At 42.7% G+C, this 25,473-nt stretch overlaps 1 protein-coding gene across 1 annotated transcript in view; it reads right to left on the bottom strand.

The window, feature by feature from the left end:
* PAPPA (pappalysin 1) overlaps nt 1-25,473 on the bottom strand; it is a 238,813-nt gene that overhangs the window by 116,430 nt on the left and 96,910 nt on the right. Inside the window, 2 exon segments of the mRNA XM_047700582.1 lie at nt 7,417-7,508; nt 12,484-12,612. Coding sequence (XP_047556538.1) covers nt 7,417-7,508; nt 12,484-12,612 — 221 coding nt within the window.

The raw sequence follows: 25,473 nt of genomic DNA, 5'->3' as shown, positions 1-25,473 counted from the left end.
CCCATCACTTGATAGCTGGGGGAGCTGAGATCAAGGGGGCGGTCCCTTGGCACAAGGGACCACCACATTTTTATGGCAGGCTCAGGCTCAGGACCACTCCCTGCCCCCAACCCCATGGATCAGAGGCCTTTGTATCAGTCACTACTGACATGGGAGTGAGGAAGGGGCAGGGGACCTGGCAGTAACTGACATTGTCAAGGGTCTACTTACTGCCATGCGTAGTAACACTCTATGGTCATGTCCATCTTCCTCTAAGCACAGGTGGGGGGTTGTAATCATGCCCGTTTTCCAGAGAGGACACCGAGACCCACAGAGAGCATGGGAGATGCCCAGGACGACCCCGAGAGTCATGACACGCACGGGATGTTTGAACTCAGGCTCTTGTGTCCCTGCCACTTTGCCATGACAACAGGATTAAGTGTCAAAGTCCTCCTAAGCTAAAAAACAATGTTGCTTCTGTCCATGGAGGGTGAGCTCTTAAAAATGAAAATACAGCCCGAAACATAGGAGGGCCTTTTGTCGGGGCAGGGGGTTTATGCCATGGAATGTTTATAGGGTGATAATAACCGAAAGTCGTAGTTTTCATGACTCATGAAAAAGGCACAGAAGACGCGTTCCCTTTCACGTCCTGCTGTGTGCCAATGGCACCAAAGCAAAAAGAGTGGAAAAGAGAAAGCTGTCTGCTGTTTCTTGCATCCAGATACTGGACACGGTCTTTAGAGGCAGGCAGATGGGGTCTGAGGTCTTTTCTGATCCACCCCACTGGGGTACTTAGGACAAGCCACTGACACTCTCAGGACCTCTCTTTCTTCATCGGTGAAGTGGGCATTATGAGTCCAAATGTGCAGAGTTGATGGGAAAGTGAATGAAACCATGGACGAAAAGGGTTTTTAGCACAGAAGCCAGGACAGTTAGGTGCCTACATATGACACAACTTCATGGTTCAGTGTGCAGACCCTGTCCCGGAGCTCTGTGAACCTCTCCTCTGCTATTTCTGACCGTGGGACTTTGGACAAGTTACTTAACCTCTCTGAACCTCAGAGGATCTCTTGTAGGCAATTGGGATAATAACATCATTTATCTCATAGGATTCCGGTGTGGATTGATACAACTTCTGAATCAATGGCATTAATAAAGGCAGGAAAAATACAGTAGTAGCAAACACATAGGTAACACTTACCAGGTGCCACTGTTTTTTAAAGATCTTTACATATATAACCTCATATCATCCACACAAGAGCCCTAAGAGGTAGGATCTATTACAACCCATTTTACTGATGAGAAAACTGAAACTCAGATTACAAAGTGGCTGAGCCAGGCTTGTCACCCAGAATCCATGTTCTCTTTTTGTTTTTGTTTTTTTATTTATTTGAGAGACAGAGAGAAAGAGAGAGAGAGACAGTGAGAGAGCACACACAGGACAGGGAGAGGAAGAGAAAATCTCAAGCAGACTCTGTGCTGAACGCAGAGCCTGACATGGGTTCCATCCCATCACCCCAAGAACATGACCTGGGCTGAAACCACGAGTCAGAGGTTCAATTGACTATGCCACCCAGGTGCCCCTAGAATCTATGTTCTTAATCAACATGCCACACGTCACCATGCCACCCAGCCTGACAGGTGATTGCCTTCATGCCTTGGTCACCACCACCACCACCACCACTGTGACTACCACTAATATTTCTCTTCTCTTCTTTTCAAGGCACGGCTTCAAGTCAAAGGAAGCTTTATTTCAGGAGGGTCACTAGGTGAAAGTTACGCTTCCCACAGAGGGAAGTCTGAAGAAATACCCGCGTCCAGGAGAGGGTTTAATTTTGGTTTTTTTAATTTTAATTTTTTGTAAGGTGAGAGGTAGATCGTCTTATTATGATTTCACTTCGTTAGAAAGAAAAATAATAATAAATGCAACTCCCAGCAGAGCCCATTCTCTGCCCCACCTTTCCACTTCTCCTCCCCCCAACCAGATGCTGTTTTTCTTTTCAGTCACTGTTGTTCTAAAGTATCATTAGAATATCCACCGCAAAGACGTGTCGATTCATCTTCTTGTTTTTCTTTCTCGCCTTGGCTCAGAGCAGGCCAGGGCAGCCTGACACAGGGGCCACAAGGCTCTGTGACCCCCCGCCCCTCCCAGGGACTGGGGAGTGGGGAGGAGGACTGATCTCCCCTCCTCCGCCTCAGCTTCCTCCCAGATAACTGAGTTACTGGCCCTGGCTCCGGGACAGGGCTGGAGATGCTATGTCAGGGACCAGAGATGACATCATGCTCACGGCAGCCCCAGCATGGTGGGAAGGAGAGGAGTCAGGAAGAAGTGAGAAGAAGAGACATACAGGAGTAACAACGTGGGGGTCCATTTGCTTTGTTTTCCTAACTGTGTATCAGCATCAGGTAGGATTTGAAATCCCAAAGTCTTTAAATAAAGGACACACAGAGGATGCCAGTGTCAGACAGGAAAAGAAGCCTTAGAGTCTTCAGTCCGATCACTCTCATGTCACAGAGGGGGAAACTGAGGCTGCTAGATGCTGAGCTGCAGCCCAGGCCCCTGCATCTAAATTCCTCCCCGGGACCAGCCATCCTGAAGGACACAGGGCAGTAATGAAAACGGAGCACGAGGAATCCTTCACAAGTACATCTCCCGCAGGGGACTACGTGTCATCTCAGAAGGTAGCTCACTCCCAGCGCTGGTTTGAGAGGTAACCCTGGGTAGAGCCCCTGTGGGGGATGCTTCCCATTTTGTCCAATTTGAACACTACCTTCCCGCCTTCTGCTTTTATCAGCAGCCTGGCTGTAGTTTATGACTCAGTGCTGTAGGGACAGAATTCCCAGCGCTGCTGAACACTGCCTCCAGCCAGCGTCTGTTGGGGTGGGGGTGAGGGTGTGCGGTGGGGAGTTATCATTTGACTGATACCACATTTTTTAACTGAAACCTAAGGCCTGGTGTATGTTATGTTTTTTAAAAAGGGGGAAAAGGACAAGATAATTTCCACATCGCTGGGGATGCAGCCTACATTGCCTAAGAGGTCTTGTGGGTGGTTCCTTTTAACAAGCAAGTCATTATGTGCTGGGGGATCAGGGCGCCGGGGTGGGAAAGTGGGAAAGGGAAGTCCCGGGGTGTTGCCTAATCACACATTGGCACCTTGGGAATACTTCAGGATGTGTGGGCTTCTGAAAAGTGAATGGGAATGCCACCATAAATCTGTCACCCACCCTCACACTGGTGTCACCAAACCCAGGGAAAACACTGGCCCAACTAAACAGTCGGGGACAAAAAATAATGAAGGGGAAGAAGAGAAAGGAAGGAAGAAGGGAGGGAGGAGAGAAGGAAGTCATCCATTTAGATGGTGGGAAGAGGAGTAGAGTAGAAAAAGCAGGGGGTCTCTACTCAGTCTGAGATAGGATCACACCTCTATGAGGCCTGTTATCTTGATCCAGTTAAGACATCATAATAGGTCTTAGATCCCTCATCTGGGTATGAGTCCTTTCACAGGCTCACACTAAAGAAAGGGGCCTGACACAGGACATACACCCCACCTAATGGGTGACAGTCAATGGTGGTTGTTGCTGCTACTCATCCCCTACCCCCACCCCCCACACCTCCACAGACATGGGGTAAATAACAGTTCCCCACACCTCCACAGGCATGGGGTAAGTAACAGTTCATGTACATCAAGCACATCCGACTTGCTAAGAATGGGGCTAAACCTTATAGCATCTTATGACAATAATGTTCTGTCAGGATTCTAAGTGACAATCAACAGAAACCAACTTTGGCCAACTGAAGCAAAATGAGCAAACAAAAGCTATTCAGAGAATATTGACAGGTTACAGAACACTCTCTGGGAGGGCCAGAGAGCCAGGCTTGCACACTCTGAAGCCCAATTCTAAGCTCAAGATCAGGTCCCAAGACTGGTCTTGTGAAGATATTAGAACATGGTCACTTTCGCACTCTGGCCACATGCTGTCACTGGTACTTTAGGAACACACGGATGATAGCCATCCTTATCAGAATGACTGGGGGAAAGTGTGTCTCTTTACACTCAAGCTGTAAAGGGGAGTCGGGGAAGGAGACTTCTGGATTTTCAACTTCGGTAGAGGCTTGGGCTCTGCCCCATTATTATTACATCAAGGAGCGTTATTTCCTAAATCTAGGAAGGAGATTCAGATAGTAAGTTTCCAAAATTATTGATAAATATCTTCCACAGTTGAGTTCCAGGACTTCCACCATTGTTTTTGGATGAGAACACCGACGTTCAGCTAAGGTCGCACGTCTAAGCCATAGCGTGAGCCCGAGACAGCCTCACTCGAGCCGGTTCCCTCAGCCGCTTGTCTTGACAAACATAATGATGAAACCAGTCCACCTCAGCAAAGCCTCCCACACGCCAGTGCCATTTCTCTGACTCACTGAAGCTGCCTGTGGTGGGAGCCAAAAGACTGTCTATTCTTCAGCTGTTCTTAAGGGATGATGGTTTTCTAGACTCAAAGGCATGGAGTTTGTCCTTGGAATGTAGTTCCCGGGAGTTGGGATCTCCGGGTAGACTCCTTAATTCTTGGAATGTCCTGTGTCTCACTGAGTCTCTATAATGGAATTCTAACTGGTGAGGGCGGGGGTGTAGCTGAGGTCGCTTCTCTAACACAAACCATATTCCACATACCAGGTAATACGGAGTCCTCCCTGGACGCCATCCACACCACTGGCCATTCTGTATCCCGGTCCATTAATTCACTAGACAGACTGTTCTAAGGCACAGTCTCCCTTGTTCGCCTCAAAGCCCTACAAGACCAGGAGTCACCTTTTTTTTTTTTTTTTTTGCAGGTAGCTCACCACCGTCTGAAGTCAAACTCTGGGTTTGCGTCCTGGTTCTACTATTTAACTGTGTATCTTTGGTTCACCCCTCAGGCTTCAGCTGCCTCTTGCATAAAAGCAGGACCATAAAAGACTGTTATGAAAATAAGAATTTATAAATGTGCTCAGTGCATCATGGCGGTTTGATAAATATTGTCATTGCCAGTAGAACACTTAGCATCTAGTACAGAACAACAGTATGTAAAGGAGACCTAGGAGGGCCCAGATCTCACCTTTGTGACACCTCCCTTGCCTTCGCCTCTTTCCGTTTAGGCATCTCCGTTAACACAGTTAACAAATCACTGATCTAGTCCCGAACAGTCATTCTGGCCAAAGCTGAGTTGGGAAGTTAGGCCCGCTAAGACTGGACCCGCTGCCCAGTGCTATATCTAAGAGTCTCCCAGGCCCCACTGCTGTCTGCTTAAAAGTCAGTTTTTTCTCTTAGAAATGGCAAGTCATGTTGTAACTGTCACCTCCTCTCTGCACCAGACTCAGAAAACCAAGAGTATGAAAGACTTCCAATCCATGAGCCAGGAGGCCAGCAAAGATCTGCAGGAGGCCAGATTAGTAAATATTTTAGGCTCTTTGGGTCATAGTGCCTCTGCTGTACCCGCTTAGTAACTTGTAGCAGGAAAGTAGCCACAGACAATAGGTAGAGTAACGAGCATGCTGTGTTCCAGTAAGACTTTACTTTCCAGTAGAGGCAGTGGGCCAGTTTGGCCCATGGACTGTAGTTTGCAGACCCCACCGTGCATGATGAACTTCCCCCTGAAGGAGGGACCCCTGTTTTCGTGAATTGCTGCACAGCTCCAAGGCACCCCAGAATGTGGGCATCAGGCCACCCGAGCATCTCTTTGAAGGTCCCCTATCCTACCTTCACCACCACACCCTCCCTTCCTTCCAGAAGCACCTTAGTGCGAGCAAAATAGGTAGATATTTTCCAGCAGGATCTGGGAGTGCTGCTGGGTGTCACAAGGAGGGAGACAAAGGCAAGTAGCTCGTGGGAATGGCAAACAGCTACACACCTTGGAAAGAATGCAAGTTGAGTACAGGTAAGGCCGTTAGAGATCACCTAACCCAATCCTTTGACGTTTCCACCAGGTAAACTGAGGCCCAGACTAAGGAAGCAGCTTGGCCAGGGTTACACGGCAACTTCTCAGCACAGTGAGGACCAGAGCCTGGTTTTTCTAACTTTCGGCCCAGACTCCTTCTGCCATACCACTAGGTGAACGTCAAGTTTTTTTTTTTTTTTTACCGTGGACCGTGCTCAAATCAGCAGAGCCAAGAAAATAGCCTTCTGTCGTTTAAAAACCCGAGGTCCTGCCTGGAAATTCTTGTCTTTCCTTCCTCCACATCTTCCTTTCTTCCATTCACGGTTAGCTGTGGGACACCTCTTATTGTGTTGCTGAGCCCACACTTAGTGCCAAGGAGACAGGAGATGCTCGACCCGTTTGTGCTGAGGACGGACTAAGGGTGCGTGGTGAAGAGCTCACAGTGCTCACAGTCCCCCAGGAGAAGGAAGGTCTAAATGCGTTCCCTGTAATGCACTGTGAATGTTGAGGACCCGATGACATTTCCTTTCCTTTCGTCTTCCTAGAAAATTGCCTTTCAGTGTGAAATCTTCCCACCAGTGTTTTCATGCCCTCAGTAGCTGCCCCTTCCCTCCTCCGATAGAGCACCTCTGTCTTTTGTACTTGCAAATGATTGTGATTATTTTTCACCTCTAGCCCAGGGGATTAGCCGGAGGACCTTTGATCTTCAGGTATCGATTTGCATCTTAAAGGAAGTATGATCTCATCTGAGCCAGCTCAAAATTCCATCCCTGCCCCCCAACCTCTGTCTGTTTACCAGCCCCGGGCTGGTCAGGGCCTCCCAAGTGGGACTATAACAACAAGACCAGCGAGAAGCCAGAGGAAAACAAATTTCCCATCTGACTCAGTAAAGGTGGGAAAAGGACGTTTGCTTTCTAAACACAGGCTGGTCTGCTCTTCCTCCACTCTCCCGTCAGAGACGCGGCCAGAGGTTCTGAGTGTGCGAAGGGGACTACCGGGGTTCTGGGACCTTGGCTGGAGGTCGTACAGCAGAAAGAGCTGGGCGCGTGCTTAAGAATCAGACAGAATCAGATTCAAGCCCTGGTTCTGTCTCCAATCACTCCTAACCCAAGAGTTTCTGATCACTTTCATCATCTCTCTGGCTTGTGATGTTTTCTTATCTCTAATGCAAGAATACTAGCCTTTAAAATTCTGTACTAATCACCCTCCTGGAGAGCTGGCCTGAAAAAGAGCGATGGTGTACGCAAGGCGAAACTAGCTTAAAAGTTACCAGCAGCCACTGCTGTCACACACGGGAGGGACTCTAAGCTCTGTGAGGGCAGGAGCATTTGCTGGTTTTCCTTTGCTTCTTATTGCTCTATGCCCCGGTGCCCCCCACAGGGTCTGGCCCACAGGAGGCAACCTGTCAGTGTTTTTAAGACTCAGGAGTAAACCATCATCAGTCCTCAGGACTGCTGTTATTGACTTGACCATCCCGCACAGTCCCCTTCTCCAGCTGAGCCCCAAGAAATGACACAGACTTACCAATGCAATTGAAGGAGTCTTCCTGTCGGCAGAAGAGGGAGCAGCCGTCACCGCTGAGCTTGTTCATGTCATCACATTCCTCACCTTGGCTTCTGCAGAAGGGACAGAAGAGAGATGTGTCAGAGAGACAGAGAGAGAGCAACTGCAGAACCATGGCGGACCATGGAAGAGTCCCTCTCTAGGCCAGGAACTTTCCAAGAGGCCTCAGGCAAGTCTCTCACGCCCCAGTGTCCATTTCTTCTTCTTCCACGAGACGTATAAAGATATACATGTGTAAGATCCTACAACCTCTGCCTTATTCTGTGCTTGCCACAACGAAGCAGAGTTCATGCCTCAAACCTGTTGCTGGAGATCTTGCCGGTTAAGTCAGATGGGAGAAAGGCATGGATGAAGGGATGAAGGAACCAACCTTGCCCCCACCCCGCCCCCCAGCGTGTCTGGGAGATCTCACCGCCGTTTTAAATTGGTGGACGTGAAGGAAATTTCTGAGCTTCTGAAACATAAATTCTGTTCTTTACTATGCCCTACCTTAGCCTCCTCCCTGCTCCCCATCTCCGTCCTGCTCCCAACTGTGAATTTAAGAATAAAGATTTCTTTTTTTCCCCAGTCATATGCTTGGGTCTGGTCTTCCTTTCGCGAGAAAGTATTGCTTTCTCCATCCGGAGTGTAATTTCATGGTGTGAGGAACTCTAAGGCCCATGGGAAGTACGCTATTAGGAAATTAAAGTGTCTCCTCTTGTTTGTTTGTTTTGTTTTGATAAGAATTATTCCTATCAGCTTAGGGCGGTTCAGCAGAGGTTGGGACGGACAGAAACTGAGCAGTGCTGGACGGAGGAGATGAGGAGGAGGAGAAAGTGCTGAAAAGACTGAATAGATGATCACAACCTGGAAAATGCCCATCCTTTGAGAAACAGAAAACTTGGGTTTAGAGTCCCTTATTTCAAACCAGCCTCATGATCTCAGACACGTCTCCTAATCTCAACTGGACCATTTAAATCAATAAAGACTAAAAATAATGTAAAATTCCATTCTTCAGTCGCAGTCGCCACAACGTAAGCCCTTGATCGTTGTACGCGATCAGTAGCGAGTGGCTACTGAACAGAAGAGCACAGAATAGGTTTCCATCACGGCAGAAAAATCCCCCGGACCACGCTATTCCAGAAGCCAAGTGTCCGCGTTCCCACAGGTTCAAATGGCAATAACTCTACCTGCTCCTTAGAGCCAGCGCAAGAATGGAATGGACATTGACGTGGCAGGCACGGTGCATGACAGATAGAAGATGCTCAGGGAGTCAGAGTTCCCGTTCCCACTCAGTCCTGGGAGGTCTCTGCAGAGTGTGCGGCAGCTGTCCCTCCCTCCCCAGGGACCAGCCGGGACCCGTGGAAGCATGGAAGAGGCCTAAGACTTTTCCTTTCACTCGGGCAATTAACACTGGGCAATGTTGATTGCTTTAAAGAGATGTCAGAGTAGCAGGAGGGGGCCTTGGCATCAATCCTTACAATGGCGGGGCCGGTGCAGGGATTTTTGAACTCTCCTGTCTGCAAATGCATGAACTGAGGAGAAGAGAAGTCCATTATTCCACTTGATCTTAGCCAAAAGGCCGAGAAGCGATGAGAAGTCCATTATTCCAAGCTGAGCCCATATTTCCAATCTCTGCCAGTGAACCTCCAGTGTTGGAAACTGGTGATAGCCTTGTGTTACTTAGCTATCTCATGGGTTATCTAGGGAGATTTTTTTTTTTTTTTAAACCTGGGCTGGTTTCCCAAAGCCACAAAGAACACATCTAACCTGCCAAACAGTATGTCGTATTGGTTTAAGCAAAATGTTAGTGTCACCACAAATATCTTCTAGGTATGGCAGATCTATCATTACACAGAGAACTCCTGAGAAACCTTCTTTGACCTCCCAAGCTGGAGTGGGTGGCCATTTTCTCTGCATCCAAAGACACTAGGCTCCATCCATCCCAGCACTTGTCAAACGGACCACCTTCACGTGTTTACCCGACAGCTCCCCATACTGAGTTTTCAGATGCCAAAGGAAATGACAGTCTTTGTCATCCTAGCACGGCAATGCCGGGCACAGTGCCTGGAATATGGCAGAAAGCATGGAGCTGCTCCTTCACTTGTCAGTCTTGCAGGGCTGCTGGTGACACAGTGAGGCAATGGGGAATCCAAATGAGAACAGGGACCCTGGATTCGCATCTTGGTTCTGCTTTGTTGGGTGTGTGAGCTCAAGAAAGCCCTGTCAGCCTTTGTACATCAGTTGTCTCTTCTGTAAAGTACAGTAATAGAACTGATATCATAAAATTGTCAGAAGGATCCAAGGAGATAATAGTGTAGCCCAATGCTAACACACAGTGAAGGCTCAACAAATATTTATGAATATTATCATTATATGTATCCAAAGCTTTTCTCCACTGGGGACTCATTAAGTTTTGATCCTGAGTATCTTTGTAAACTCCCTTAAATACATAGAGCGAATCAGCACATATCATCCTGTGAAGAATCTAATTAGCTAAGATGACATTCGTCCTTTCCCTCAAAGTTTTTGTTTGTTTTTGCTGAGCCATAAGCTGCATTTGGTTTTCTACAAAGCATTGTCAACAACTATTTGGAAACCTAAGTGATTTCTGTGTAGGATACCAACTCTAGGTAAAAATACTAAAAAAGCCTTATTGAGGGGTGCCTGGCTGGCTCAGTGGGTTAAGCCTCTGCCTTCCTCTCAGGTCATGATCTCAGGGTCCTGGGATCAAGCCCCGCATCGGGCTCTCTGCTCAGCTGGGAGCCTGTCCCCCCGGCCCCCCACCCCGCCTGCCTCTCTGCCTACTTGTGATCTCTGTCTGTCAAATACATAAATAGAATCTTAAAAAAAAATTAAAAACCTTGTTGAAAACACTACTTATATTAATAATAAAATAAAAAAATAAGAATAGTTCTAGATCAGCAAGAATGATATTATTTGCAGCATTCTACCAATACGTCTCTATATCTGGCTCCAAAATGGACAGACTGAGTTGTAGGTCAGGTTCCACATCTGGTGAGTTTCTTTCTTTCTTTCTTTCTTTCTTTCTTTCTTTCTTTCTTTTTTTTTTTTTTTTTTTTTTTTGTATTCTTTGTGCTAAATTAGAAAATCCCAAATCACAATTATGGGTTGTCAGCAATGACCGCAACTGTTTCCTGGATATTCTGGACATGGAGCTCAATCTTGGGCCCACAAATGATGGGGCACTCTCCCTGGAGACTGCCTTGCTCCGCTGCTAGTATTCCATCAGACAACAGCTGTGTCCAGAGCCAGAGGGTGATGTCTTAATGTGGGAGAGAATGGTGTTTCCCCTTTCCCTAGTCATGTTATCTTAAGCACCAGAAACTGTATCGTCCTGTTTCGTTGCTGCATCTGGACATGATTTTAACTGCACACTACAGCACACCATGAGTTTCCTTATCCGACAAAGGAGGAGCTTTATCTCCTATGCTTGGCGAGTCAGATTCTTGGCCATCAGGTGGTTTGCTCCATAATTCCACACTCAGCAGGAACTTGTACATACCACCTTTCCACACAGCCATGTTCAAAAGATGTACCATGCTGGGCATCTCCTGGGCATATATATATGCAACATTTGATCTGTCCTTCCATGTGAAGTCAGGACCAGAAAGCAAAGGGCTTCCGGATGTCTGCGTGGAGAGGTATTCACGTGCAAACGCTTTACTTGCACAACCGGCGTTATCCTTGCTGTATTCCTGGCCAGTCCTTTCATCCCAAAGCAGGTTTCCAGTTTATATCCCATCCCACAAAATCAATATGTTACCAAATGAAATTGCTCTTCCCATCCAGCACCAGAAAGAGTCATCTACCACTTCTCTTTCAAGTACGTACCACTCCTATGATTCACGGTCTACACATCAGCAGTTTCATCCAACTGTGACACGGATTCTCTTTACGGCACCCCTCCCCCTCCTGAAACAGTCCCTGCAATTCCACGTGGCCCAGATATTATACAACACCCAACAGCGCCATTTAATGAAGGGATTTCGCCAATAGCTGGTTTACCCTCTCCACGTGTGACGTTCATCATTAAATTGGCCCATAGTTTTAAAAGTCTCTTAGCAATAGTGTAACTTGCAACCATGTTAGCAATAAGGAACACAATTTTAGCAATAAGAAACTTAACTGCAAACAGTTTCTGGTCTTGTTTTCACCTCCAGGGACAAAACTATTCTGTTTTGTGCCAGACAACATTTTTGTGCTAATTTGGGAGGAAAAAACTCAAAGGTTTAGTTCTAAAAAAAAATTTTTTTTTAAAAACAATGCAAGACTCTGGATGGCTTCTTGCTCCATTTCATAGTTGTGCAATATCTTGCCCTGTGGACAAGGGGATAAATGGACTGATATCCCAGTAACATCCACGGTGCAAACACACAGCTTCCTATTCTCTATTCACACTTTCCCTTTTCGGCTGCTCGTGTGGAGTCTTTCACTTTCTGGTTCATTTGCCTCCCTGTACTTATTTATGTTCACATTCAGTATTCACTCTGGGGTACTCTTTGCTATTTATGGCTTCGACATTACCGTGAGTTAGAGTATTTTGTTATCTTTACGAGCTTTTAACCCATTTTGTAAATTGTTCATATAAGACGATACAACAGAAATACCAAAGAAATACTCAGTTTTAACAACTTGAAATGGTTAACCGGCAAAGAACGTAGAAGTGTTTTGACCCAGATGCCCTGGGTCCTAATAACGGAACAGTGGCTGGAGTGAAAGAGACAAACAGAATCCTTGCAGTACCCACAAAACAATGAAGAGAAAGAGCATACCCGTAGTAAGTGCACAATGGTCGCTCTGTCAGAATCATGTATTGTATTACATACTTGAGAAATATACATGTTTGAAAAAGAACCACTGCATTTCCTCTGAGGCCAGCAACTACTTGCAGACAAATCGACAGATTGCTAGCGATTGCTGGTAGCTCACAGCTCCCACACTGAAGAGCCTCCCATAAGCTCTCCTGGCCATCTCTTGACCTCACGAGCATCACTCCCTCCCCCTCCCTTAATCACACCTACTTACTTCTGGATAATGCCATCACCACAGTATCCACTTCCATGGATGTAGATGGCAGCTGGCGATGGCTCACTCTCTTCACTTCCGGAAATAGTGATGACCCAGTACTGGTACACATTGCCAAGACTGAGATCCCTGGAAAACAAAGAAGGGTATTCACAAAGACGATTAGCTATACGGACACAATGCCCGGGGGTAGACAGAACTGATCCCCTGGAGTACATTCTATCAGTCTTGCTTGCGTTTGAAATCACATGCACATTAAGTTATCCAATAATACGAATTGTCTTCTGCGGTTAAGGCACTCTCCTATGCATGACGGACCACACCAAAATGTACAGCAATAATGACTAGCATCAAATGACAGACAGCCGTGAATATTACCAGGTACTTTCATCTTTAATTTAACCTTTATAATAACCCTGGTGGATAAGAACCAGATGGTATGCGGCCAGTAATGAAGGTGTTTGGGAGAATGTCAACCAGGAAAATAAAATGGGATAAGCAGACAGAGCTGGGAAAGTACCATGCCAGATTCTGTGGGCATCGGTCTGATCTTTTCCCTGCTTTGCATGCAATGAACAGAAACCCCATTCCATGTGAGCAGCCCCCTTCCTTATACTGCACATCCAGGAACTGTCCCCCACCCCTGCTCTTCTCTGTCTCTCACTCTTGACTAAAATAGTAACAATTGCAGCAGCTATTAACTGAATGTCAGGCTTGGGGCGACACACGTCCCATGTATTTTCTCATTCGAGAATCAAAGCCACCCTACATGTGCCCTCATGTTTTCATGTTTATTTTACAGATGATAAATCTGAGGCATAGAGAGGTTAATCAACTTACAATCATACACTACTGAATAACAGCCCGCATTCTGCCTCCCTAATCCCTAGTTTAGGCCTGTTTTAATAATCTCGTCCCTTGCAAAGAGGGATTCTGTCCTGAAATTACAATTCCAGGCGCTGGTGGTTGCCAGACCCTCAATTTGCCGAGTCTACATCTCCCCTCTGCTCACAAGACCTCCCAGTGCAATGCCTGCTCCCACTTCTTCCTGCTCAACCTTCCTCCAGTTTTCCTCCCTCCCCTTCCTCAGCTCCTCTCAGCTCCCTGCTTGAATCCCTGCTGCCATCAACCCCGGCTGCTGACAATCACCCTCCAAGGTAGAGATATATTTATGTCAGTTCCACATCATGAAATCACAATGCCCGTTTTCTTTTTGACCGTTTTCAAAGGGTGATGTTATTCCCCTTTTTAATCTCCCTCTGCATTAATGATTTACTTTTCAATAATAAAAAAGTACCATGGGGGAAAAAAACCCCACAAAATGATAATGAAGAGAATTCCTACTAGATTCCAGAGTTGGGGGGAGGGTGGGATTTCATACATAAAAGGATGATGTCAAAAAATCTCAAGTTTTCCTACCCGGGTATCTGTTGTTTCAGTTGCTGTTAGGGCTGGGGCTGTTTGGATAAGGCCAAGAAGGTAACAGGAGCAGAGGCAATGGGCAGCCAATGTCTCCTGACTCTCAACACAGCGATGAGTACGAGTTTATAAACGCTGAAGGACACCAGTGAGGAATATAACCTTCCAGAGAATGCCGGGCCTGTTACCCCAAAGAGAGTTTGTTTTGGCAGTGCTGGAGCAGAAAGCAATTTTGGGGGGTAGACCAGAAGTCCCTGCGGATTCCATCAGTGTTCTGTCAATGAAAGTTCAGTACGTAAAATGCATACAAATCTCGAGATATTATATGTATGAATGTATGAATAACTGTGGGCTTGTAAACTTCTGGGGTGCTAATTTGTGGATATAGGGTTTCTTTCTTCTGCTTAAAAACGTTTATTAGATATTTTAATCCACCTCTCGACTAGCACATGGATACTTTTTCTGGTGGTTCTTCTAAAACTGAAATACCCTGGCAGTGGCGAGAGTGGTTTTCCCGGTGGATACACAGAGGCACAAGATAAAGACGACGTGGATTCTACTGTATATTCATTTTCCTCTAAAATATGGAGGCATGTTTTGCATTAAACAAATATGGCCGTGTTATGAAATAAAATAAGAAGTTTTCTTCAGGCTCTGTCGTAGGCCACTGGGGGCATATGGCTAGAGTCTGAGGCAGATGGAGCATGTCTGTGGATTGCAGGAGGGTGTGAAAAGTACTTCTCTCCATTGTGTTTTTCATTTGTACTGTGTGTCACAAATGATTTATGGCTGATAATATTTAGGTGCTCTGCTAAGATTTGTGAGCGTTTCCCTCCTCCCCCCATACCGCCCTCTTTCCTTCCTTCATCCTCCTCCTGTTTCTCGATAAACACAAGTCTGAGGCAAGCCAACATGTGTTTCTACCTGGCTTCTTCGCTGCCAAAGCTGAGAAGTCACAGACAGGTGTTTCACTGCCCTGAGCCCATTTCGAATTAGTCATCAACCTGACCTCACAGCAGTTTCCTACAGACTGAATGTGAGAACACAGAGAAAGCACATACGTGCCCAGCCTATGATGGTCAATAAATATTAACCCATTACAACGAATGCTTCAATGAATATTCTCGTTCACTGGAGTTAAGCTATGCCCTCTTAGTAGAAGGGATGGAGTGACAGATAGCTACATGTAACCTCAGTTAGCCAAACACACACCACCTATTGTGTGCGCCACAGCTTAGTGGAAAGTCTCCATCTTACCATGTCATTTGGCTAGAAGACCCTCTTTGCCTGCAGCTTGCTCTCGCTCCACGCTCCACGTGGCTATTCCAATTTCTGAAAATTCGGGATCCCAGAAGGTTTGTCTTACCCTGGGGCAAAATCTGTCTCCCTATAACTTCCACCCACACCTCTTTCTCACCCACTAGCATCACACAGAACACTCTGATTAGTAGGAAGACCCTGATAAGCTTCCTTCTTCCAACTGTATGTGCATGGCTTATGCATCCTTATCTCATGGAAGCCTGCCAGCAGCCCTCTGAAACAGGGGTTTTTACCCCAAGTTTTCAGATAGACAATAGAAGCCAAGTCACTTCCTTGGTAAAAAGCCAGAGAACGGGGCACAGTACGACTGCTATTAAAAATACTATGTTTTTCCACTGAAGAAACCTTGTGATAAAACTACATTTTCTTCAAGTTGAAGTTAAAATTAATGCCAAATGAGGGCTCTTTGCTCAGTCATTTCAGGAGAATAGAATTCCTTCAGAAGGACATACTAGTGGCCTCTGAAGGCTTTGCTGGCGGTTAGGACCTATTTTGTGGATGGTCTAGAAGTGGGACATTGATGTCAAATTGTGCCTTTTAGCTGCTCCTAAAACCATCTGGGAAGTCTTATGCTATCACTTGAATTTCTGCCTCTCCTGCACCTCCCACCTCCATGCAGACCCTAAACCCTGTCACTTTTCCCTACCCTCAAATCTTCCATGTCATTTCCTCTACATCCCTGATGCTGCCAATATCTCGACCTTGACGTCTGAACCTGCCCCTGGTATCTCCCTTTTCTAGGCTTGCCAACACCATCAGAATATTCTGAGGTCCAAAACCACTCCCCAGCTCAAAATCTTCTCATTTAGAGTAGCGATGGGGGGGCACACTACCAAGCCCATACTCTCTATTTACTCTTTTTGGGGGGAACTAAAATGTTACCACTTCATCTGAAACATGATAAATTGCACCACTTCCGGTTACCTTTAAAGAATTTTGAGCATCATTCATTATTATTTTTTTTATTTATTTTTTTTTATTATTATTTTTTACCAACCTCCATTGGTACTTATTGGTCAACTCCTCAAACTACATCTCAGATTAATTTCACGCGTCCAGCTAATAAACTTAAATTGCATTATTGAAATGGGGTGAGATTGCTGGGCTACTTTTGAGCGGTTGTTTTATGTATCTTTTGCATGACTTTTAAAAAAAAATTGTTAACAGCTATTGTTCTTCCACAAATGTCTCAAGTGATGTATCAGCCTTAGTTCTCCATTTCTGGCAATTACAAACATATAAATATAACATCTTTGGGTGCTATGATTTTTCAGTACTTATCCCCAGAAATGTCACCTTAATGGTAACATATGCGATCTGGAGCCCAAACTTTTATATTATTTATTTATTTATTAAAGATTTTATGTTTAAGTGATGTCTATGTCCAATGTGGGGCTCGAACCTACATCAAGATCAGGAGTCACACACCCAACCAACTGAGCTAGCCAGTGGTGCCTAGAGCCCAATCTTTCAGTAACATTTACTTATAGATTATGAAATTGTTATCTTAAAAAATATTATTTTGCACATAAATATCCATAAGGAGGCTAAGGACCACCTGACCTTGCTTTTGGCAAAAATGCATATTTCTTAAAGAGTTGGTGTATAGTTCGTATTGTAATTGGTCCATTAAAGCCCATCTGAAATCTACAGGCAAGTCACTCCACTTCTCTGGGTCTGTTTTTCTACCTTCTAGTTATGATATATGATTCCCGTCCCATATAAGAAAAGAGGGATGGAGAGCCTCACTGCAATATGGAAGTATCCCATTTTGTAACTTCTAGGAAACACTCTCTAAAGCCTCTTGATCACTCATTATTGATCCCCTACTGTTTCCATATCCTATCATTCACTGATCACACTCTGTCTCCCTACATAGTCTGTGTAACTGTGTCATGCTTTTTTGAAACTCCTTCTTCTGCAATAATGATAGCAATTGTCACTTCCATTTGTTACCTACTTGTCATATGCCAGGCACTAAGCTCAGTACTTCCTATGAATCATCTCATTTAATCGAAACAACATTTTCTGGAATAATGATGATGATCACCCCTTTCAGATGAATAAAGTCATATTTGGGAAGGTTACTCTATGGCCTACAGTGACACTGCTTTGGGGGGAGGGACCTGAGACCGGTCTATCAAACTCCGTCTCAAGACAGCACTTCTAGAGTTTATGAATGAGAAAATACTACAGAACAGAAGTTAAAAGACCTAGTTTTGAACCAAGTAGAGTCCACATACAAAGACCACTTGGAAAGCTCTAAAAGTTAGGAGAAAGATAAACACTGCCTTAAACACTACCACCACCACAAACCACTTCCTTTCTCTGTCAATGCACTTCTTCTTCTGTGAAATGGAAGTCTGGGAAGACGACCAGCTCTGCAGTGCATAGTTCTAATTTCATGAGAAATGCAGTGCAGCATCGTTTCTACCAGCTAGAAGCTGCCTCAGCAGTTAGACTTGTGCACTGAGAATGGGTGTAGTTCAGGATTTACCACCCAGACTGTCTGAGCTGGAAGACATGGTGGAGGGACCACCTAGGATGCCTCTGGCTCAGGAAGAGCCCAAATCTTCCAGTTCTGCCTTAGGCTGCGAATCAGAGGGTAATACCCAGGCACTTTGTATGCCAACTTCCAGCCAAGAATGGGAAGAGAAGGAAAACAGTCATTTTCTGGGCCTGAGATGATGTGCCAAATGACTTTATACATACCATTATTATTGTTTTAATTAGCAAATATATCAGTTATATAGTCAAGCAGAGCAAACGCTATAAAAAAATGTCCTTGGAAGGCTCACTATCCAGATTTGTCAAATTGTAACACTGCCTTCTTTTCTTCATCTCTTGTTTCTGTTGTAAAAAGAAATAAAATACACCGTTCTATATACTTCTTTTCAACCCACCTGTGTGTTCTTCCCTTTTTATCATGAATGTTTTTGTACTTTTTATACATAGGCACCGTTTGACTTATTTTAAATTTCATAAATTTTTTTTAAAGATTTTATTTATTTGACAGAGAGAGATCACAAGTAGGCAGAGAGGCAGGCAGAGAGAGAGGAGGAAGCAGGCTCCCCGCTGAGCAGAGAGCCCGATGCGGGGCTCGATCCCAGGATCCTGAGATCATGACCTGAGCTAAAGGCAGAGGCTTAACCCACTGAGCCACCCAGGTGCTCCTCATAAATGTTTTAATACCGTATTTATCAGTATGCAGCTGGCATTTCTTTTGCCCAGCATTACTTTTGAGATCACACATATTGATACATACAAATCTAGCTCGTTATTTTCACTGATGTCTTTTATTGTATGGATATACCATATTTTATTTGACCATTCTTTTCTAGATGGACACCTAGGTTGTCCCTATTATTACTATTAATTTTTAAATTAGTTTCAGAGGTAGAATATAGTGGTTCATCAGTTGCATATAACACCCAGTGCTCATTACATCAAGTGCCCTCCTTAATGCCCATCACCCAATTATCCCTCCCCCCTACTTACCAACCCTTCCCCCCAACCTTTGTTTTCTAGAGTTCAGAGTCTCTTATGGTTTGTCTCCCTCTCAATTTTCATCTTATTTTATTTTTCCTTCCCTTCCTCTATGTTCATGTGTTTTGTTTCTTAAATTCCACATATGAGTAAAGTCATATGGTATTTGTCTTTCCCTGACTGACTTCTTTTGCCTAGCATAATACCCTCTTGTTCCAACCACGTCATTGCAAATGGCAAGATTTCATTCTTTGTGATGGCTGAGTAATATTCCCCAAACCACAAGATACCTAGGAATAAACCTAACCAAAGAGGTCAAGTATCTATATTCTGAAAACTATAGAACAATTATGAATGAAATTGAGGAAGACACAAAGAAATGGAGAAACATACCATGCTCATGGATTGAAAGAACAAATTCTGTTAAAATGTCTATGCTACCCAAAGCAATCTACACATTCATTGCAATCCTTACCAAAATGCCATCAGCATTTTTCATACAGTAGGAACAAACAATCCTAAATTTTTTTTTCAAAGATTTTATTTATTTATTTGACACAGAGAGAGAGATCACAAGTAGGCAGAGAGGCAGGCAGAGAGAGACAGGGAAGCAGGCTCCCCACTGAGCAGAGAGCCTGCCGTGGGGCTCGATCCCAGGACCCTGAGATCATGACCTGAGCCAAAGGCAGAGGCTTAACCCACTGAGCCACCCAGGCGCCCCCCAATCCTAAAATTTGTATGGAACCAGAAAAGACCCCAAATAGCCAAAGAAATGTTGAAAAAGAAAACCAAAGCTGGGGGCATCCAAATTCTAGACTTAAAGCTGTAATCATGAATATAGTATGGTACTGGCACAAAAAACAGACACACAGATCAATGGAACAGAACAGAGAACCGAGAATTGGACCCTCAACTCTATGGTCAAGTAGTCTTCAACAAAGTAGGAAGAACATCCAATGGAAAAAAGACAGTCTCTTCAATAAATAGTGTTGAGAAAATTGGACAGCCACATGCAGAGGAATGAATCTGGACCATTTCCTTACACCACACACAAAAAATAAACTCAAAACGGATGAAAGACCTAAATGTGAGACAGGAATCCATCAAAATCCTACAGGAGAACACAGGCAGCAATGTCTTTGACTTTGACCACAGGAAGTTCTTGCTAGACACATCTCCAAAGGCAAGGGAAACAAAGACAAAAATGAACTATTGGGAATTCATCAAGATAAAAAGCTTCTGCACAACAAGGGATATAGTGAACAAAACTAATAGGCAACCCTACGGAATGGGAGAAGATATCTCCAAATGGCATATCAGATAAAGGGCCAGAATCCAAGATCTATAAAGAATTTACTAACCTTAATACCCCCAAAATAAACAATCCAGTAAAAAAAAATGGGCAGAAGACATGAATAGACATTTCTCCAAAGAAGACATACAAATATTACTATTATTAACCTTGTTTATTTCCAATAATGTTACTTTTAAACATTGTGTTCATTTTCCTTTGTGTAGAGAGCAAGAATTTTCTCAAAGAAATCTATCTAAAGTGGTGTCGTTCGGTTGAAGGCAACTGCATATGCGACTGTATAGTTACTGCCAAATTATTCTCCCAAATGGTTGTAGCAATTAACACACTGTCAACGACTTCCCAATGCTCCAGGTCCTGGTCAGCACTTGAGTCTGCCTAATATTAAATTTTTTGCCAATCCAGTGGATATTAAATGACATTTAATTACTGCATCATTTTCCCTTTCCCTGATTACTAACAGGCCTGAGTATCATTTCATGTGTTTGTTGACCATGTAGATTCCTAGCTATGTTACCTGCTTGTTCATCACTTTTGCCTTTATAAAATTGGGTTCTTTTTCTTTTAACTGCTAGATGTAATGGATACTAATCCTCTGTAATTAAAGTTATTGAAAATACGATTTCCAAGTCTAGGACTCCTCTTTTGTTCATTCTGTTTATGCTGCTTTGTTGAATAGAAATTTTAAATCATGCCCTTCATGATTTGCACTTTTCATATGTTGTTGAATAAATGTTTTTTTTCTCCGAAGTCATAAAATAATCACCTCTATTTCCTTTGGATAGTTTTATGGTTTTTATTTTCACATATATGGCTTTGATCATAAACAACACAGTTTAAAAAGTGATGTGTGGTAATGATTGTTTTCTCTTCAAATACGGACGAGCCATTTGTCCAGCATTTTTTTATATAATAGCTAATCCTTTCACTACTAAACTGTAATACCGCCTTTCCTGTATATCATTCTGTACTTAGGTAAGTTTGCTTCTGGGTTATCTTGTTTAATTGGTCTACTTTTTTTTTTTCTAATCATCTTATCAACAGCACTTTGTCTTAATTTCCATACTTTTTTTTTTAAAGATTTTATTTATTTATTTGTTAGAGAGAGAGAGAGCATGAGCACAGGCAGACAGAGTGGTAGGCAGAGGCAGAGGGAGAAGCAGGCTCCCCACTGAGCAAGGAGCCCCATGTGGGACTCCATCCCAGGACGCTGGGATCATGACCTGAGCCGAAGGCAGCCGCTTAACCAACTGAGCCACCCAGGCGTTCCATTAATTTCCATACTTTTATAAAAGTCTTGATTTATGCTACAACTCCATTCTATACTTTGGTTTACTCCTTCAAAAGATGCCAATGTTCTTCCCACGTGAATTTAAAGTTTCATTTTTTAAATGCCTGTTGGGATTTCGATTCTAATTTCATTGAATTTATAGATGTATTTGAGGAGGAAAGACATCTTTATTTTATTGCGTCCTCCCGTTTTTACACAGAGTTTATCTTTTCATTTATTTAGGTCTCCTTTTATGGTTTCTGTAAAGTTTTAAATCCTTCTTCATAAAAATGGGGGTGATATTTTATTAGGAATATATTCCTAACTTTAAGCATTTATAGATGTCAGAGCTATAATAAATGGTAGCTTTACTCTATCTACTCATACACATATATACACACCTGTACATGCATTTCTATAATTATACTGTCCTATTTGGGGGCTGATAAAAATAATTAAGTTTTGTAAATAGGTGTTCTATTTAGATGTCCTCATGACTATTTTGTTAATGCTGATAATTTGCTGATCCTTATTAATTTTTCCATGTATTCTCTTCTTATAGGTAAGGATAATAATAGTCTGTTTCTTCATTTACGGTGCTCAGAATTTTTATTTATATTTCTTGTTCACCCATGCCAGGTAGGACCAATGGTGTTACTAGGCATTCTTGGTTTGACTCTGGGATCAAAGGGAATATCTCTCACATTTTATCATTAAGCATGGTACCTAACTGTATTTCAGTACAGACCCTTGAGCAGGTTAAGGATGTTCCTTTCTGTTCCTAGATAATTTTGTTTTGTTTGCTTTGTTTTGTTTTGATCATAAGGGAGACTGATTTTAATAAGAGACTTAAATTTGCATCTTAGTAAGACAACCTTGTTTAAAAAATCATTTAATATGCTAGTATTGTGAATTAATGGAATCCAGAAACCCTCTAACATTACAATCTCTTCTCATTCTGGGATAATCTAGACTAGGTACAATGTTTGTGTCTGAATGAGTGTGGGGGTTTTAATACACTGCTGAAGTCTGTCTGCTAATATCTCACACAAGACTTTGCTTGTTGGTTATATATTTAATTTACCAAAAAGTTTTCTCTTATTAATTTATTTATGTATGTATGTGTTACAGCATAGAAATAATGTTCTTAAAAAATAAATAATGTTCTATGTGATACTGATTATTTTAGTATTTGTTGTTTTCTGGCCTATGATATGGAAAATTTTAAAAAGTATATTCAAAATAAATTTCAAAAAAAATAAAAATATAATAAAAATTTTTAAAAAAGTATATTCTACATATCCCAGAAATAAATATGTATATAATTTAATTCACTGGCAAGGTTCTATATACTTTTATCAGATGAAACATATTTTTGTGTTGTTCAAAATCTTCCAGATCATTATTTTAGTTTGCTCAATCTATTAATTATTGAGAAAGGTGTGTTAAAATATCCTAATATCATTATGGATTTATTACTACTTTAGGTAAGAAGCATAGCAGATTTATACATTTTTCAGGTCATGTTATTTGGAATATTTAAGCTCAAAATTATTATATAATTTCCTTTCATTATTTAAATGGTGACCTCTTTATCTTAGTAATATTTTTGCTTCGATATTTCCTTTGTCTGATGAATATTAATTTATTTTTCTGAGTATTTGCCTGGAAAATATTTTCCACTCCATTACCTTTTACCTTTCAGTGAACTTATCTTTAGTTAATTCCAACCTGAAAACCTTCACTGGTACTTTAATCCGATTAGTGGAATGACTATTGTATTAGATTTATTTCTCACATCTTCTTTGTGCTTTCCAATTATCATTCTTTTTTTTTTTGCATATTTATTTTCCCCCTTTCTTGCCTTCTTCTGGATTTATTGGATTTCCTGATTTCTGCTCTTTCCTCCCCATTCTCAATCCTTCTAATCTTTGGAGACCATATTTCCTAATTTTATTTGTTTTTTTCATTTACCCTAAAGTACTAATTAACATTCATACTTGTTACCAAGATCTAACTTCAATAAAAATCTTGGTATTCACTGCTGACCCTTCTCTAGATGTCTCGTTTACTTTTTTTGTGTTTTCAATTTTGAAATGTGACCTCATGCTTTTTAGGTTTTAATCAGGGGGAATCACATGCCCCCTGGGTCAAATCTATATCCTCCTCCAGAGTGATTTCATATTCACTTCTAGGTACCTCTGGAATATCACTAATTTAGAACTTTTTCTCTTCTCTCTCTCTTTTCCTTGCTCTCTTTCTCTCTCTCTTTTTCTTCTCAGTAGTTGCCCAACTCAGGCATTTCCAGACCATACTGCACAGTATAAACTCAAACCTCAATCTTCAAGAGGTTTAGAACATACACATGTATATTTCTCCTTTAGTAAGGAGAATTTTCACTAAGCATGTAGACTAAACATGCTGCCTTTGATAAAACTGTCTGATTTTGAAAGCCTTAGTTACCCATTCCTCACCTTGAAAACTTACAGGGCCAAATCTCTTCTCATGGGATGAGCAAGGATATTCAATCCACTCAGTTGCCAAAGCTGATGGTTCTCCCTTATCCCAACTACAACAGTAGAACATCAGCTTCGGAATTACCTGTCTAGTTCTGTTTCATTTTATGTCTTGTCCTTGGCCACATATTTTTCTGCTTTTCTGATCTCAGTCACCCATTTTAAAGGATGATAGTAATATCAGTTATGTTTTCATCTAGAATATCTGGATAGATGTTTTGTACTGGATATATCTTTAGATTAGCTATCTCGCCAAATTTCTACATACAATTTCTAATATAAACTTGAAAAGTAGAGACCATTTACATTGTTCAGTTGAGGTCCAGCATAATGCAGTGATCTGTCCAAGGTCACAGATTATAAAGCAGAATTTAAACCATGCTGGAACCTTTGACCTTTCCATAACACTGAGCTGACTCCTTGGATATGCACACATTAGTACACAAGACGTTAATATCCAATTAATACCCAATCCAAAAGCAGAAGGCTAAGACTACATGAAGGTAAGTCAAGCTCCTCCTCATACTCCTAAAGTCTTTCATGAAGCTGCAACTCAGACTAAATTACATTTTATTTCTTCTGTAGAGCTGTAGAGGAAAGTCACTTCAGTTCTAACATATTTTTAGGGTGAGAGCTGACCTTTTCTTCTTAATTGAGAAATGACAGCATATTATCATAATTGCTTTATTTTTTCCTAACCATAAAGATCACTCATGTTTATTTTAACAAGTTAGAGCTCTATAAAAAAAGAACTGAAAATCAAGTCAAATCATATCAAGTTCTATTACCTTGAGGCAGCTACCAAGAACTTTCTTGTTGGCAACCCTCCCTGTATCTTTGTATGTATAAATGGTAACACGTACTATGTTCCACAAATATAAGACCACAAATCTGTGTATATCACTCCATCTTTAGTGTCCATGAAAAAGGGATATAGGAGAAACACATCCAGCTAGCTAGTTTTATGCTAATTATATTTATTGCTTTCACCACTTTTTCAAATTCTGGCTACATGTGTTTATATCATTTCATTCATTCATCCATTCATTTGTACAGACGGCATTGAGCCCTCCCAGGTTCTTGCAGGTCTGGGACGCAAAGACCAACAAACTGTGGTTCTGCCTTGCGGATGCTCATAATCCATTGGGGGAAAAAAGAGACATCCAAATAGATGTCTTCTACACAGCCTAGAAAGTGGAGGGGCTATGGGAGCACGGAGGAGTGATATTGACCCAGGCTGAGAAGGAGAGCGTCTGAGAAGACTTCCCAAAGAAGGCTTTCTGGCTTGACTGGAGAAGGGAAGGACAAACCAAGTCAGGAACAGGAGGAGAACATCGGCTTTCTAGACAAATGAAGTAATCCTACTTGTTCTGTGGAAGACCGTTTTGGTAGCCATATAGATACTGGTTTAAGGGGAAAGGTAGAAATGGCGTACGTGATGGTAGGGAGAGCAAATGCCGCTCCTGAGGTGCATGAGACAGGAACAAGATGAGTCCCTGCCAAGTTCTGGCCCATGTGAGATGCCATGTTGTTTTCTTTAAAGAGAACTAAACCTACGACAAAACATCCTTCCTCACTAAATGCCTCTGGAGCAGAGTGCTAGAGTTCATTCCTTAACAGTCATACACAACAATATATTCCTTAATTCCAGTGTTGTCTGGGTATCA

This window comes from Lutra lutra, chromosome 13 (assembly GCF_902655055.1).
Source record: "Lutra lutra chromosome 13, mLutLut1.2, whole genome shotgun sequence".
In the NCBI taxonomy this organism is placed as follows: Eukaryota; Metazoa; Chordata; class Mammalia; order Carnivora; family Mustelidae; genus Lutra; species Lutra lutra.
Note: the sequence above shows the minus strand (reverse complement) of the source record. Positions and strands in the feature narration are given on the sequence as shown.